Genomic DNA, 14980 nt, shown 5'->3' with positions numbered 1-14980 from the left:
TTCGAAATGGTCGATGATCTGTTTGTTAACTTGGCTTTCAAAGAATTTAGAAGGGCAGGCTAGGATAGATATAGGTCTGTAACAGTTTGGGTCTAGAGTGTCACCCCCTTTGAAGAGGGGGATGACCGCGGCAGCTTTCCAATCTTTAGGGATCTCAGATGATACGAAAGAGAGTTTGAACAGGTTAGTAATAGGGGTTGCAACAATTGCGGTGGATCATTTTAGAAAGAGAGGGTCCAGATTGTCTAGATGGACTTCATCATTCCTATAGAGTATCTTCTGTTTCCAGAAGGTGTCAAAGTTATCAATAAAAGTGACTCCAGCAGAGTTACAGTAGTCTTTTTAGCCAGCTTGTCCACACTTTGGTTCCTACCCTGTCACAATATCTCCTCCCTGACATTTCAATTCGTTGTCATGTCAAACAACACTATTATATTAAATTCTAACTATAGGATTAGAATAATCATTCTATGTCCATGATTCCAACAGTTCATGCAAGTGTTTTGCTCTAAACCTTAAGTCAAATTGCAATTGCAACATTTGGCTTAGGTTGTTTGCCCATATCGTGCAACCCTAAGTGGCAGCGTGGAAATTCTCAAATTACAGCAGGAAATGCAGAAATGTATGAAAATGCAGAATTTTTTGGGGGGTTGAAGTTGAAAGAATCCATTGAAATCACTTAAAATGTATGTGTTGCCACCTTAGGGTCACGCACTACTCATAAAGCAAAAAAATGAAATAGAAAAAAGTCATACTATGATACCGTACCATTTAAAAAACACAGTCTCCCCGTTACTCCCAAATCAAATCTAATTTTATTGGTCACATACACATGGTTAGCAGATGTTAATGCAAGTGTACCGAAATGCTTGTGCTTCTAGTTCTAACAGTGTAGTAATATCTAACAAGTAATCTAACATTTCCCAACAAGTTGATATAGAATGGTGCCAACAATGATGGTCGCTTAGCTTCGAGTTCTTAGTTAACTATGCAGTATTTTATTTTTTTTACTTAATTTGTTACCCCAGGAAATCTTAAGTCTTATTACATACAGCCGGGAAGAACTATTGGATATAAGAGCAACGTCAACTTACCAACAATACGACCAGGAATAAGACTTTCCTGAAGCAGATAATCTTTTCGGACCACCACCCAGGACAGTGGATCTAATCCCAGCAGCTGACCGAAAACAACAGCGACGCAGAAAGGGCAGATGAAGCGGTCTTCTGGTCAGGCTTCGTAAACGGGCACATCGCTCACTGCTCCCGAGCATACTACTCACCAATGTCCAGTCTCTTGACAACAGGTAGACGAAATTCGAGCAAGGGTTGCCTTCCAGAGAGACATCAGAGATTCTAACATTCTCTGTTTCACAGAAACATGGCTCTCTCAGGATATGTTGTAGGAATTGGTCCAGTCACTGGGCTTCTCCATGCATCGCGCCGACAGAGATAAACACCTCTGTTTTATGATGAACAACTCATGGTGTTCACCTGACCTAGAATTCCTTACGATCAAATGTCGGCCATTCTACCAGTAATAGTCACAGCTGTGAACATCCCCCCCCCCCCCCCCCCCCCCCCCTTGTCTTGTCCAACTTCCCTGTCGAAAAGCAGCAGCATGTGGTGTTGCTAACTAGCCTCCTCCCCGGTAATTCCATTGGTTTCGTCTGTCCGGTCAAAATTATATCCTCCAGCGTACCGATCAAGGGGGAGAGGAAGTGACGCAAGCCTAACAAGGCTCGCCCCGGCAACTGCGGCCACTACATGACCCAGTCTGACTCCCATCAGCTCTGTGCTACTTGCCTTGGCGTAGACGGGGCAGCAGGGTAGCCTAGTGGTTAGAGCATTGGACTAGTATCCTGTAAGGTTGCAAGTTCAAACCACTGAGCTGACAAGGTACAAATCTGCCATTCTGCCCCTGAACAGGTAGTTAACCCACTGTTCCTAGGCCATCATTGAAAATAAGAATTTGTTCTTAACTGACTTGCCTAGTTAAATAAAGGTAAATCAAATAAAAAAAAAACACACTTTGGCAGCTCTCGTTGATGCTGCTAGCTGTGCGCACTGCGCTAAGCTGGGCCCTGGTGTCATCAAATGTAGAGCATGGTACATGGGAAGTATTGCCCAGGCCTCGGTCTTGCTCAAAGTAGACTTAGTTTCAGGAGTTCAAGCGGAGGGAAAGCCTGGACACTCAAATTAAATCCAAATCAAATGTATTGGTCACATACACGTGTTTAGCATATGCGGGTGTAGCTAAATGCTTGTGTTTCTAGCTCCGACAGTGCTCTAACAGTTTCACAACATATACCCAAAATACACGTACATCTAAGTAAGGAATGGATGAAGAATATATACATATGTCAGAGTGGCATTGGACTAAGATACGACACAGTATAGAACACATTATATACATATGATATGGGTGATGCAATATTTGCACATAATTAAAGTGACTAAAATAACGTACAATAGTTTACCTTCTGGATGATAGCGGGGTGAACAGACAGTGGCTCGGGTGGTTGATATCCTTGATTATCTTTTTGGCCTTCCTATGGCATCGGGGGCTGTTGGTGTCCTGGAGGGCGGGATGTTTGCGTTGGGCAGACCGCACCACCCTCTGGAGAGCTTTGTGGTTGTAGGTGGTGCAGTTGCCATATCAGGTGTTGATACAGCCCAACAGGATGCTCTCAATTGTGCAACTGTAAAAGTTTGTGAGGGTTTTAGGTGTTAAGCCAAATTTATTTAGCCTCCTGAGGTTGAAGAGGCACTGTTGCACGTTCTTCACCACACTGTCTGTGTGGGTGGACAATTTCAGTTTGTCAGTGATGTGTACGCCGAGGAACTTGAAGCTTTCCACCTTCTCCACTGTGGTCCCATCGATGTGGATAGGGGGGTGTTTCCTGCTGTTTCCTGAGGTCCACGATCATCTCCAGAGTTTTGTTGACCTTGAGTGAGAGGTTATTTTCCTGGCACCACACTCCCAGAGCCCTCACCTCACCCTGTAGACGGTCTTATCGTTGTTGATAATCAAGCCTACTACTGTTGTGTCGTCAGCAAACTTGATGATTGAGTTGGAGGCGTGCTTGCCATGCAGTCATGGGGGATCAAGGAGTACAGGAGGGGGTTGAGCACGCACCCCAGTGTTGAGGATCAGCGAAGAGGAGGTGTTGTTTCCTACCTTCACCACCTGGGGGTGACACATCACGAAGTCGAGGACCCAGTTGCACAGGGCGGGGTTCAGACCCAGGGCCTCGAGCTTGATGATGAGCTTGGAGGGTACTATGGTGTTGAATGTTGAGCTATAGTCAATGAACAGCATTCTTACATACGTATGTATTTTCCTTGCCACTGTGCTTCTGCTAGCTCTTTGTTGTCTTGGACAGACTACTGTAAAGCACTTCGTGACAAAGGCTTATCTCTTTCTTGCCCTCACCCTCACTCTTTCACTTTGTCTCGGTTTCTCTCCTTCTCTTCTATCTCTCCCTGTATCTCAGGGGTAAAGGGGACAGTCCAGAGGTGCGTGCGCTATGTAAACTCATTGGAGCAGCTCTCCTGACCCTACAGGCTAAGACCAACAGAGCGGTGGCCAACATGAGACCTGCCAAACCAGCCATCACTCTGCAAGGCAAGATGGAGCAGGCCCTACGCTGGGTCAACAACCCTGGACAGAATGACAGGGGTGTGGGTGAGTGAGGGAGGGAGAAGGGGATGTGGGGAGAGGAGAGTGGAGAAGGCAGGGGAGAGGAAAGGAGAGGATAATACAGTACAGTGTCCATATTTATTTTGCACACCCCTATGTGCATGTGTGTTTATGTTGGACTCTGTTTCTGCCATGCTGCCGTCTGAGTGCAGTGTGTGAGCGGCCACAGCACAACTCAGGTAACTACTTTTACAGAGAACTGAACCATAAAGCTGTTGTGCTGTACAGTGAGCTCGTAAAAGTATTGGGACAGTGGCACATTTGTTGTTGTTTTGGCTCTGTATTCCAGCACTTCGGATTTGAAATTATACAATGACTGAGGTTAACGTGCAGACTGTCAGCTTTATTGAGTGAACTGAACTAACATATTGAGTGAACTGTTTAGAAACTACTGCACTTTTTCCACATAGTCCCCCAATTTTAGGGGGGACTATAAACGGTTCAGCCGATATGGATGAAACACTAAAATGAAAGCTGGCAGTCAAGCATTTTAACCTCAAAGTCACTGCATCATTTAAAATCCAAAGTGCTGGAGTACAGAGCCAAAACAACTAAATATTTGTCACTGTCCCAATACTTTTGGAGCTCACTGTATATCGTTTTACTATACTAAAGTTGTACTATCATGTCATAAGAGACATGGCCATGAACTCTGAGTCGCATTAGTGCACACCGTAGCAAAACGTTTTGAAATGGGAAATGTTTTGCAACAAAGTATATCAAATCCAGTGTGTTACACATGCATTACCCTCAAGGTCAGGCAGCAATCCGGGGCTTGGTATCGGAGGGCCGCCGGTTGGCTGGAGGGCTGGGGGGGCCGTACCGGCAGGACATGATTGTCTGCTGCGATCGCAACGAGGCGCTGATGACATCACTGGCAGACATAGCGGGGAGGGGAGAGGCCGAAGCCCCGCAGGCTAAAGCTACTGCTTCACAACTACAGGAAAGTCTGAAGGTAACACACACGCAGTGATGGGCAAATATACAGGTAACTTCCAAAATAAAGGAAACACTTGAGTAAATGAGGGATACAAAGTATATTGAAAGCAGGTGCTTCCACACAGGTGTGGTTCCTGAGTTAATTAAGTATTAAACATCCCATCATGGCTTAATTGTCGGAGTAGAAGACCTTGTGCATTTCAGGTAAAATAAAAAACAACATTTTCTATCCCAGGACAAAATAGCGAACAACAGCAAGCTAGCTAGCTAAATTGCCATAAATGCTTAATGCTTTTCGACCAGTTGTTTTGATATTTCATTCTGCGTGGACTGATTGCGTCTGGTGTGGGTGGACAAAATCAACATGCGCTTGAGCGGTGTGGTCAGTATGTAAGACACAATGTTGGCACGTAAGACACTTAATGCCAACATTAAAGCATCCTGAGACCATTCATGTGTGGGGTTGCTTCTCAGCCAAGGGAGAGGGCTCACACAATTTTGCACAAGAACACAGCCATGAATAAAGAATGGTACCAACACATCCTCCGAGAGCAACTTCTCCCAACCATCCAGGAACAGTTTGGTGACAAACAATGCCTTTTCCAGCATGATGGAGCACCTTGCCATAAGGCAAAATTGATAACCAAGTGGCTCGGGGAACAAAACATCGATATTTTGGGTCCATGGCCAGGAAACTCCCCAGATCTTAATCCCATTGAGAACTTGGTCAATACTCAAGAGACGGGTGGACAAACAAAAACCCACAAATTCTGACGAACTCCAAGCATTGATTATGCAAGAATGGGCTGCCATCAGTCAGGATGTGGCCCAGAAGTTAATTGACAGCATGCCAGGGCAGATTGCAGAGGTCTTAAAAAATAAGGGTCAACACTGCAAATATTGACTCTATTAAAGCCTTTGACACTTATGAAATGCTTGTAATTATACTTCAGTATTCCATAGTAACATCTGACAAAAATATCTAAAGACACTAAAGCAGCAAACTTTGTGAAAATTCATATTTGTGTCATTCTCAAAACTTTTGGCCACGACTGTACATTAGACATAATGTAAAAAACATGTACTGATATAAATATCCATGCTGTATGTCTGTCAGGACTTGAAGGGTCGTATGCAGGAAGTCATGACCCAGGAAGTATCCGATGTGTTCAGTGACACCACCACCCCCATTAAACTACTGGCTGTGTCTGCGACTGCCCCCCCAGAGGCCCCGCACAGAGAGGAGGTACTGTCTGTGTATGTCTATATATGTATATTTCCTTTCTACAACGTTGTGTTGCGTTACGGTCAGTGTTTGTAGAGGCTAATTTGTGTGTGTTGCAGGTGTTTGATGAGCGTGCTGGTAACTTTGAGGCCCATGCGGGTCGCCTGGGCGCAACAGCGGAGAAGGCAGCGGCCGTGGGATCAGCTAATAAAAACACAGTTGAGGGAATACAGGCTACCGTTAAACACACCAGAGAACTCACTCCACAGGTACGTGTGTGTGTGTGTGTCCACGGACTTAGTCTTTAGATAGACACAACAATGATGTTGATTATGAGTGTGTGTTCAGGTGACCTCCGCAGCTCGTATCCTGTTGAAGAATCCAGGTAACCAGGCGGCCTACGAACACTTTGACACCATGAAGAACCAGTGGATCGACAATGTAGAGAAACTCACTGGTAACACACACACACCCTCGCATGCATGCATGCATGCATGCATATGCAACCGCAACCACACACACACACACACACACACAAAGATTTCTGAAGGCTGTATACTGTATGTTTCACTCTTCCTCATGTCTCTTTGTGTGTCTGTGTGCTTGCATGCTTGTGTGTGCAGGTCTGGTGGATGAAGCCATAGACACCAAGTCTCTGCTGGATGCGTCTGAGGAGGCGATAAAGAAGGACATCGATAAGTGTCGTGTCGCCATAGCGAATGTACAGCCGCAGATGCTAGTTGCCGGGGCGACCAGCATAGCTCGGCGAGCCAATCGTGTACTTCTGGTAGCGAAGAGAGAGGTGGAGAACTCAGAGGACCCATGGTTCAGAGAAGCAGTGAAACGTGCATCAGATATACTTAGCCACACTATATCACCTATGGTTATAGACGCTAAGGCTGTGGCCGGAAATATACAGTACCCAGGTACTTACACGCACGCACACATATATGCCTTGTTTCTGCCACTTGTATGTACAGAATTTGACTGTAATTTATGCCCATACTCTCCCACTCAGCCCTTCAGAAGGCCTTTTTAGATTCTTGCCTCAGAATTCTGGCTGCTGTTGGGAAGGTCAGAGAAGCCTTCAGCCTCCCGGAACCAGACTTCCCCCCTCCACCCCCAGACCTAGACAAGCTACACGTGAGTACAAACACACACACACGCAGTGTTACACAAACTCTTGAACTGTTTCAGCGTCAGGCATTGTTAATTAAAACAAGAAAAACAATGCTATCTGGGGCTTAGAGGGGGCTACATCTCTCCGTCCGTCCAACCGTCTTTCTGTCCGTCCGTCTGTTTGTCTGTCCCCTCCAGGTGAGTGATCAGGAGCAGGCCCCGCCTAAGCCCCCCCTACCAGAGGGAGAGGTGCCCCCACCCCGCCCCCCACCTCCAGAGGAGAAAGAGAGAGACAAAGATGAAGACTTTCCAGAGCAGAAGGCAGGAGAGCTGCTCAGTGAGCCCATGATGGTGGCTGCTAGGCAACTACACGATGAGGCACGCAAGTGGTCCAGCAAGGTCAGCACAAACACACACACACACACACACACTATACATACACTGCTCTGGTGTTAGGGTGCTAGCCATTAGCTTTAGTGCAGCTGTAAGTATGTGCTAGTGTGTATGTGTGTTAGTGCAGGTGTTCATGCATTTCTCATACAGGACTAGTATACTGTATACGGTTTAGCTGTGCAAGTAGGCCCTACCAGTGGTATTACTGTGTTAATGCAGGCTTAGTTCCAGTGGTAATGTAATCTATTGGGTTTAGTGCAGAGTTTTACTTCAGCTACTGTATTAATATCTACAGAGGAAGGATTGGTTATGACAAATAGGAGAGTTGTGGAGGGGTTATGGTTATGATATAGGAGACATGTGGAGTGGTTGGGTATGACAGACGCGGTTCTCTGATGTCCTGTGTGTCTCTACTCTGAGTTGTGCAATAAAGGGATTTTTCCAACACAACTGTGTTGCTGAAATATGAAGATCTGGGAGCTGATTCCAATTTCAGACGAAAACTGGAAACTGTCATCTGAGAAGGGTGTCTGTTGCAAAATTCCCTTAACTTTACTAAAAATTCCCTAAATTCTCAGATTTTCCAGAAATTGTAGGATTCCGTATTTCTTGCTTATTCCTTTCTGATTCCAGGAATCCTCCAACCAGGATTTCCGGAAAACCTGGGAATTTTGGGAAAGTTACGGGAATTGTTTAACCCTAAACAAGAGGACTAGAACAGAACAGTCTTACAGAGTATGGACAAAAACACAATTCTCTCTCTGTCAGAGTCAATATGGGTTTGGTTTCTGTCTGCTACACAACATTGAAACAATTATAGAATAATTTTGTACCTGTATCTAAATGAACACTGTAGCCCAGGCTGACTCCCTCTCCCCCTACCACAGTTCTCCTTCCTCATTGCTACCTGCCTAGCCCAACTCCTCCTTCCCCTCCTCTGATAGATACTGATAGAACTGTCTGCCTCTTCTCCTCTCTTCTTTCCGTTCTCCCCCAGTGGTAGTATCGCTTTTTCCCCTCCATTCTCTCATTCCTCTTCCTCCCGACTGTAGACTTCCTCTTGTCCTTCTCTCCATTCAGTGCCTGTCATACTAACGCTCTACTTTCTACATGCTGCCTCCCATCTTATCACACTCCTCGTCCCTCTGCCTCTCTCCTCACCCCTATCCCTCCTACTCCACTCCCCTCCTCTCCTCACCCACCCCCAGCCTGAGGAAGAGGAGGGTGTAGAGGTAGATGATGAAGAAGAGTTTACTGACGGTGAGGATGACTATGAGCCAGAGCTGTTAATGATGCCGTCTAACGGCAATGCCGTAAATCAACCCATCCTAGCCGCCGCACAATCGCTTCATCAGGAGGCGCGCAAGTGGTCCAGCAAGGTACTGGCCACTGCATCCCCTCTGCATCCTGCTGTTGAAAAAGTAACTTACTGTTACTATGGGAACAAGTCATTTACTGTTACTATGGGAACTTGTAATTTACTAGGATTACGTTTTCAGAAAGGTGTAGACTACGTCCTGACTGCATCCCATCTGCACCGCTACTATGGAAACTCGGCTCTGCATCCTGCTGTAACCATGGGGACATCCAATCAGCTATGGCTGCTGCATTACTCCTGGACACTTAGTTGACACACAGTTGTGTTTACATTGCGTTGTTGGGGTTAAGGTTGCCTGTGAGGATTGTTGTTGGAATGGCACCTTTGTTGCACCTGCTGGATAAACTGATACTGGCTTCTCAAGTCCCTCCCTTGGGTAACTAAGTGGTTTAGAGGAGGAGCCAGACGCTCTGACTCTGCCTTTGTCCAACCTGTGAAGCCAAGGATGACAGTTTCTCAATACTTTCTGGGTGATGTAGTGTTCCTAGCTGCCTGCTGTTGGTAGGATGACACTTCCTGCTTTGCCTGATGATAAATATTAACCTCCACCTGACCATCATCACATAAGCTATCGGCGATGTATGTGAGTGTGTGTGAACGTGCATGCCTGAGTGTTGTAAAACATTCTAAATCAAGCTCAAGAAAACTAACTTTTGGACTACACATTTTCATTACCCATGATCGTCAACCATTGAAGATCAATGTCTGAGAACATACATGTATGAAAGACTAACACAGAGGCATGGAGATGTGGAACGTGAAACACGTCAGATGCATTCAGGAGTACCCCACCCATCCACAATACTAACTCCCTCTTTCCCATTGTCCCTCCCCCCAATCTCCCCCATCACACCCTTCCCCCTTCCTCCACAGGGAAATGACATCATTGCGGCGGCCAAGAGGATGGCGTTGCTGATGGCTGAGATGTCCCGGTTGGTACGTGGCGGCAGCGGTAATAAGCGGGCTATGATCCAGTGTGCTAAAGACATTGCCAAAGCCTCGGATGAGGTCACCAGGTTGGCCAAAGAGGTGGCCAAGCAGTGTACTGACCGACGCATCAGAACCAACCTGCTGCAGGTACTCAAGCACGCACATACAAACACGCACCTGCACGCACACTCACTCAGGGGGTGTACTGTAACATGCTGTTTGTATCCAGGTGTGTGAGCGTATCCCCACCATCAGTACTCAGCTGAAGATCCTGTCAACAGTCAAAGCCACCATGCTGGGACGAACCAACATCAGCGAGGAGGAGTCTGAACAAGTGAGAGAGAAAATTAAGAAAAAAAATCCTCAGCAATCTACACACAATACCTCATACCGACAAAACGAAACAGGTTTTTCAATTAATTTTTTTTTTAAATTAAAAGTAAAAAAACAGAAATACCTTATTTACATAAGTATTCAGACAGCTTGCAATGAAACTTGAAATTGAGCTCAGGTGCATCCTGTTTCCATTGATCATCCTTTTAATGTTTCTACAACTTAATTGGAGTCCACCTGTGGAATACTCAATTGATTGGATATGATTTGGAAAGGCACACACACTGTCTATACAAGGTTCCACAGTTGACAGTGCATGTCAGAGCAAAAACCAAGCCATGAAGGAATTGTCCGTAGAGCTCCAAGACAAGATTGTGTCGAGGCACAGATCTGGGGAAGAGTACCAACAAATGTATGCAGCCTCGAAGGTCCCCAAAAACACAATGCCCTCCATCATTCTTAAATGGAAGAAGTTTGGAACCACAAAGACTCTTCCTAGAGCTGGCCACCTGGCCAAACTGAGCAATTGGGGGAGAAGGACCTTAGTCAGGGAAGTGACCAAGAACCCGAGAGTTCCTCTGTGGAGATGGGAGAACCTTCCAGAAAGACAACTATCTCTGGAGCACTCCACCAATCAGGCCGGAAGCCACTCCTCAGTAAAAGGCAAATGACAGCCCGCTTGGAGTTTGCCAAATGGAACCTAAAGACTCTCAGACCATGAGAAACAAGATTATCTGGTCTGATGTAACCAAGATTCAACTCTTTGGCCTGAATGCCAAGCATTATGTCTGGAGGAAACCTGGCACCATCCCTACGGTGAAGCATGGTGGTGGCAGCATCATGCTGTGGGGATGTTTTTCAGCAGCATGGACTGGGAGACCAGTCAGGATCGAAGGAAATATGAACAGAGCAAAGTACTGAGAGATCCTTGATGAAAACCTGCTCCAGAGCGTTCATGATGTCAGACTGGGGAGGAAAGTTCACCTTCCAACAGGACAAAGAGACAATGTAGGACTGGCTTCGGGACAAGTCCCCGAATGTCCTTGAGGGGGCCAGCCAGAGCCCGGACTTGAACACCGATTGAACATCTATATATATACAGTGCCTTGCGAAAGTATTCGGCCCCTTTGAACTTTGCGACCTTTTGCCACATTTCAGGCTTCATACATAAAGATATAAAACTGTATTTTTTTGTGAAGAATCAACAACAAGTGGGACACAATCATGAAGTGGAACGACATTTATTGGATATTTCAAACTTTTTTAACAAATCAAAAACTGAAAAATTGGGCGTGCAAAATTATTCAGCCCCCTTAAGTTAATACTTTGTAGCGCCACCTTTTGCTGCGATTACAGCTGTAAGTCGCTTGGGGTATGTCTCTATCAGTTTTGCACATCGAGAGACTGAAATTGTTTCCCATTCCTCCTTGCAAAACAGCTCGAGCTCAGTGAGGTTGGATGGAGAGCATTTGTGAACAGCAGTTTTCAGTTCTTTCCACAGATTCTCGATTGGATTCAGGTCTGGACTTTGACTTGGCCATTCTAACACCTGGATATGTTTATTTTTGAACCATTCCATTGTAGATTTTGCTTTATGTTTTGGATCATTGTCTTGTTGGAAGACAAATCTCCGTCCCAGTCTCAGGTCTTTTGCAGACTCCATCAGGTTTTCTTCCAGAATGGTCCTGTATTTGGCTCCATCCATCTTCCCATCAATTTTAACCATCTTCCCTGTCCCTGCTGAAGAAAAGCAGGCCCAAACCATGATGCTGCCACCACCATGTTTGACAGTGGGTATGGTGTGTTCAGGGTGATGAGCTGTGTTGCTTTTACGCCAAACATAACGTTTTGCATTGTTGCCAAAAAGTTCAATTTTGGTTTCATCTGACCAGAGCACCTTCTTCCACATGTTTGGTGTGTCTCCCAGGTGGCTTGTGGCAAACTTTAAACGACACTTTTTATGGATATCTTTAAGAAATGGCTTTCTTCTTGCCACTCTTCCATAAAGGCCAGATTTGTGCAATATACGACTGATTGTTGTCCTATGGACAGAGTCTCCCACCTCAGCTGTAGATCTCTGCAGTTCATCCAGAGTGATCATGGGCCACTTGGCTTCATCTCTGATCAGTCTTCTCCTTGTATGAGCTGAAAGTTTAGAGGGACGGCCAGGTCTTGGTAGATTTGCAGTGGTCTGATACTCCTTCCATTTCAATATTATCGCTTGCACAGTGCTCCTTGGGATGTTTAAAGCTTGGGAAATATTTTTGTATCCAAATTCGGCTTTAAACTTCTTCACAACAGTATCTCGGACCTGCCTGGTGTGTTCCTTGTTCTTCATGATGCTCTCTGCGCTTTTAACGGACCTCTGAGACTATCACAGTGCAGGTGCATTTATACGGAGACTTGATTACACACAGGTGGATTGTATTTATCATCATTAGTCATTTAGGTCAACATTGGATCATTCAGAGATGCTCACTGAACTTCTGGAGAGAGTTTGCTGCACTGAAAGTAAAGGGGCTGAATAATTTTGCACGCCCAATTTTTCAGTTTTTGATTTGTTAAAAAAGTTTGAAATATCCAATAAATGTCGTTCCACTTCATGATTGTGTCCCACTTGTTGTTGATTCTTCACAAAAAAATACAGTTTTATATCTTTATGTTTGAAGCCTGAAATGTGGCAAAAGGTTGCAAAGTTCAAGGGGGCCGAATACTTTCGCAAGGCACTGTATATATATGAGCAAAAATGTCTAAAAACCTATTTTTGCTATGTAATTATGGGGTATTGTGTGTAGAGGATAAAAACAATTTAATCGATATTAGAATAAGGCTGTAACCTAACAAAATGTGGAAAAAGTCAAGGGTCTGAATACTTTCTGAAGGCACTCTATACATTTTCAAACCTGTTTCAACTCCCTTGCTCCCCCAATGGCCACAGTGTTTAACCTCTCTCTCACTCTCTCCCTCCAACATCCAGGCTACAGAGATGCTGGTCCATAATGCCCAGAACCTGATGCAGTCAGTCAAGGAGACCGTGAGAGAGGCCGAAGCTGCTTCAATCAAGATCCGCACCGATGCAGGCTTCACCCTGCGCTGGGTCCGCAAGACCCCCTGGTACCAGTAACACATACCGGTGCCAACACACACACACAAACAAACAGGTGTAGTTTTACGGCATACTCTGTATGTGTAGTTAGTAGAGTACACTTAACAACATCCCTGTTGAAATAAGTTTGAGTTGTTAGCTCCAAAGTTAAATTTATCCGTTACCATGTTATTATGTAGGACAACAGCTTCAATATATATTTTTTGTATGTTGGGTTTCAAGAGTTTTTTTTAGCATGAAGAGTTTTTATATTTTCTAAACATGGTGACTTATTTTTTTACCTGTCCCATTCTAAATGAATGTCACCAGCCCACTTCAACCACTGGTACACAATGAATGGGTTCTAAATGCCACCCTATTCCCTATATAGTGCACTACTTTTGACTACAGCCCTATGGGTCCTGATCAAAAGTAGAGCACTACATAGGGAATAGCATGTGACGTACAGTGACAGCTTTGTTTGTATGATGTTAATATGATATGAAGTGAGTGTGAGATGCTATTTATTGACTTCTGGAAGCTGTCAGGCTGGCGTGTTGGTTGGTGCTCAAGAGATGCTTCCTGTGTTTTTACTGAATTTTATTTGACATGTCACAAACCTCACCAAAGACTTTGTTTTACACCACTGTATATGAACATACACTATACACTACCGTTGGAAAGTTTGGAGTCACTTAGACATTTTGCCAATTAAAATAACATGAAATTGATCAGAAATACAATGTAGACATTGTTAATGTTTTAAATGACTATTTTAGCTAAAAAACTGCAGATTTTTTTAATGGAATATCTACATAGGCGTACAGAGGCCCATTATCAGAAACCATCACTCCTGTGTTCCAATGGCACATTGTTAGCTAATCCAAGTTTATCATTTTAAAAATGTTAATTGATTATTAGAAAACCCTTTTGCAATTATGTAAGCACAGCTGGAAACTGTTGTGCTGATTTAAAGAAGCAATAAAACTGGCCTTCATTAGACTAGTTGAGTATCTGGAGCATCAGCATGTGTGAGTTTGATTACAGGCTCAAAATGGCTAGAAACAAAACTTTCTTCTGAAACTCGTCAGTCTTATTGCTTAAGGCCAGACTTAAAGCCAGTTTTATTGCTTCCTTAATCAGCACAACAGTTTTCAGCTGTGCTAACATAATTGCAAAAGGGTTTTCTAATGATCAATTAGCCTTTCAGCTAACACAACGTGCCATTGGAACACGGGAGTGATGGTTGCTGATAATGGGCCTCTGAACGCCTATGTAGATATTCCACAAAAAAATCTGCCGTTTCCAGCTACAATAGTCGTTTACAACGTGTCTAAACTGTATTTCTGACCCATTTGATGTTACTTTAAATGGACAAAACATTTGCTTTTCTTTCAAAAACGAGGATATTTCTAAGTGACTCCAAACTTTTGAACAATAGTGTATATACAAAAGTATGTGGACACCCCTTCAAATTAGTGGGATTGATTATTTCAGCCACACCCGTTGCTGGCAGGTGTATAAAATCGAGCACACAATCATGCAATCTCCAGAGACAAACAATGGCAGTAGAATGGCCTTACTGAAGAGATCAGAATTTTTGCCCTGCTAGAGCTGCCACGGACAACAGTAAGTGCTGCTATTGTGAAGTGGAAACGTCTAGGAGCAACAAAGGCTCAATGGTAGGCCACACAAGCTCACAGAACGGTAACACAGAGTGCAGAGGCGTGTAAAAATTGTCTGTCCTTGGTTGCAACACTCACTACCGAGTTCTAAACTTCCTCTGGAAGCATCGTCAGCACAAGAACTGTTCGTCGGGAGCTTCATGAAATGGGTTTCCATGGCCGAGCAGCCGCACACAAGCCTAAGATCACCA

The 14980-nt window shown here is 44.6% G+C and overlaps 1 protein-coding gene across 14 annotated transcripts in view; it reads left to right on the top strand.

Annotated features, from left to right (window-relative positions):
• LOC110502227 (vinculin) overlaps positions 1-13884 on the top strand; it is a 57493-nt gene extending 43609 nt beyond the window's left edge. For 5 of the 14 annotated variants that reach the window (XM_021580093.2, XM_036959983.1, XM_021580086.2 and 2 more), the window contains 13 exons: positions 3497-3687; positions 3855-3881; positions 4458-4657; positions 5759-5887; positions 5986-6135; positions 6215-6323; positions 6490-6792; positions 6885-7009; positions 7184-7384; positions 8587-8757; positions 9630-9833; positions 9916-10020; positions 12997-13143. In XM_021580093.2, the coding sequence (XP_021435768.1) occupies positions 3497-3687; positions 3855-3881; positions 4458-4657; positions 5759-5887; positions 5986-6135; positions 6215-6323; positions 6490-6792; positions 6885-7009; positions 7184-7384; positions 8587-8757; positions 9630-9833; positions 9916-10020; positions 12997-13143 (2062 nt within the window). The other 9 variants (XM_021580088.1, XM_021580087.1, XM_021580091.1 and 6 more) reach the window with 7 other exon arrangements.
• Positions 13885-14980: the final 1096 nt, after the last annotated feature.

The sequence above is a fragment of the Oncorhynchus mykiss genome, chromosome 23, assembly GCF_013265735.2.
Source record: "Oncorhynchus mykiss isolate Arlee chromosome 23, USDA_OmykA_1.1, whole genome shotgun sequence".
Lineage (NCBI taxonomy): Eukaryota > Metazoa > Chordata > Actinopteri > Salmoniformes > Salmonidae > Oncorhynchus > Oncorhynchus mykiss.
This window is presented reverse-complemented; position numbering and strand designations above follow the sequence as displayed.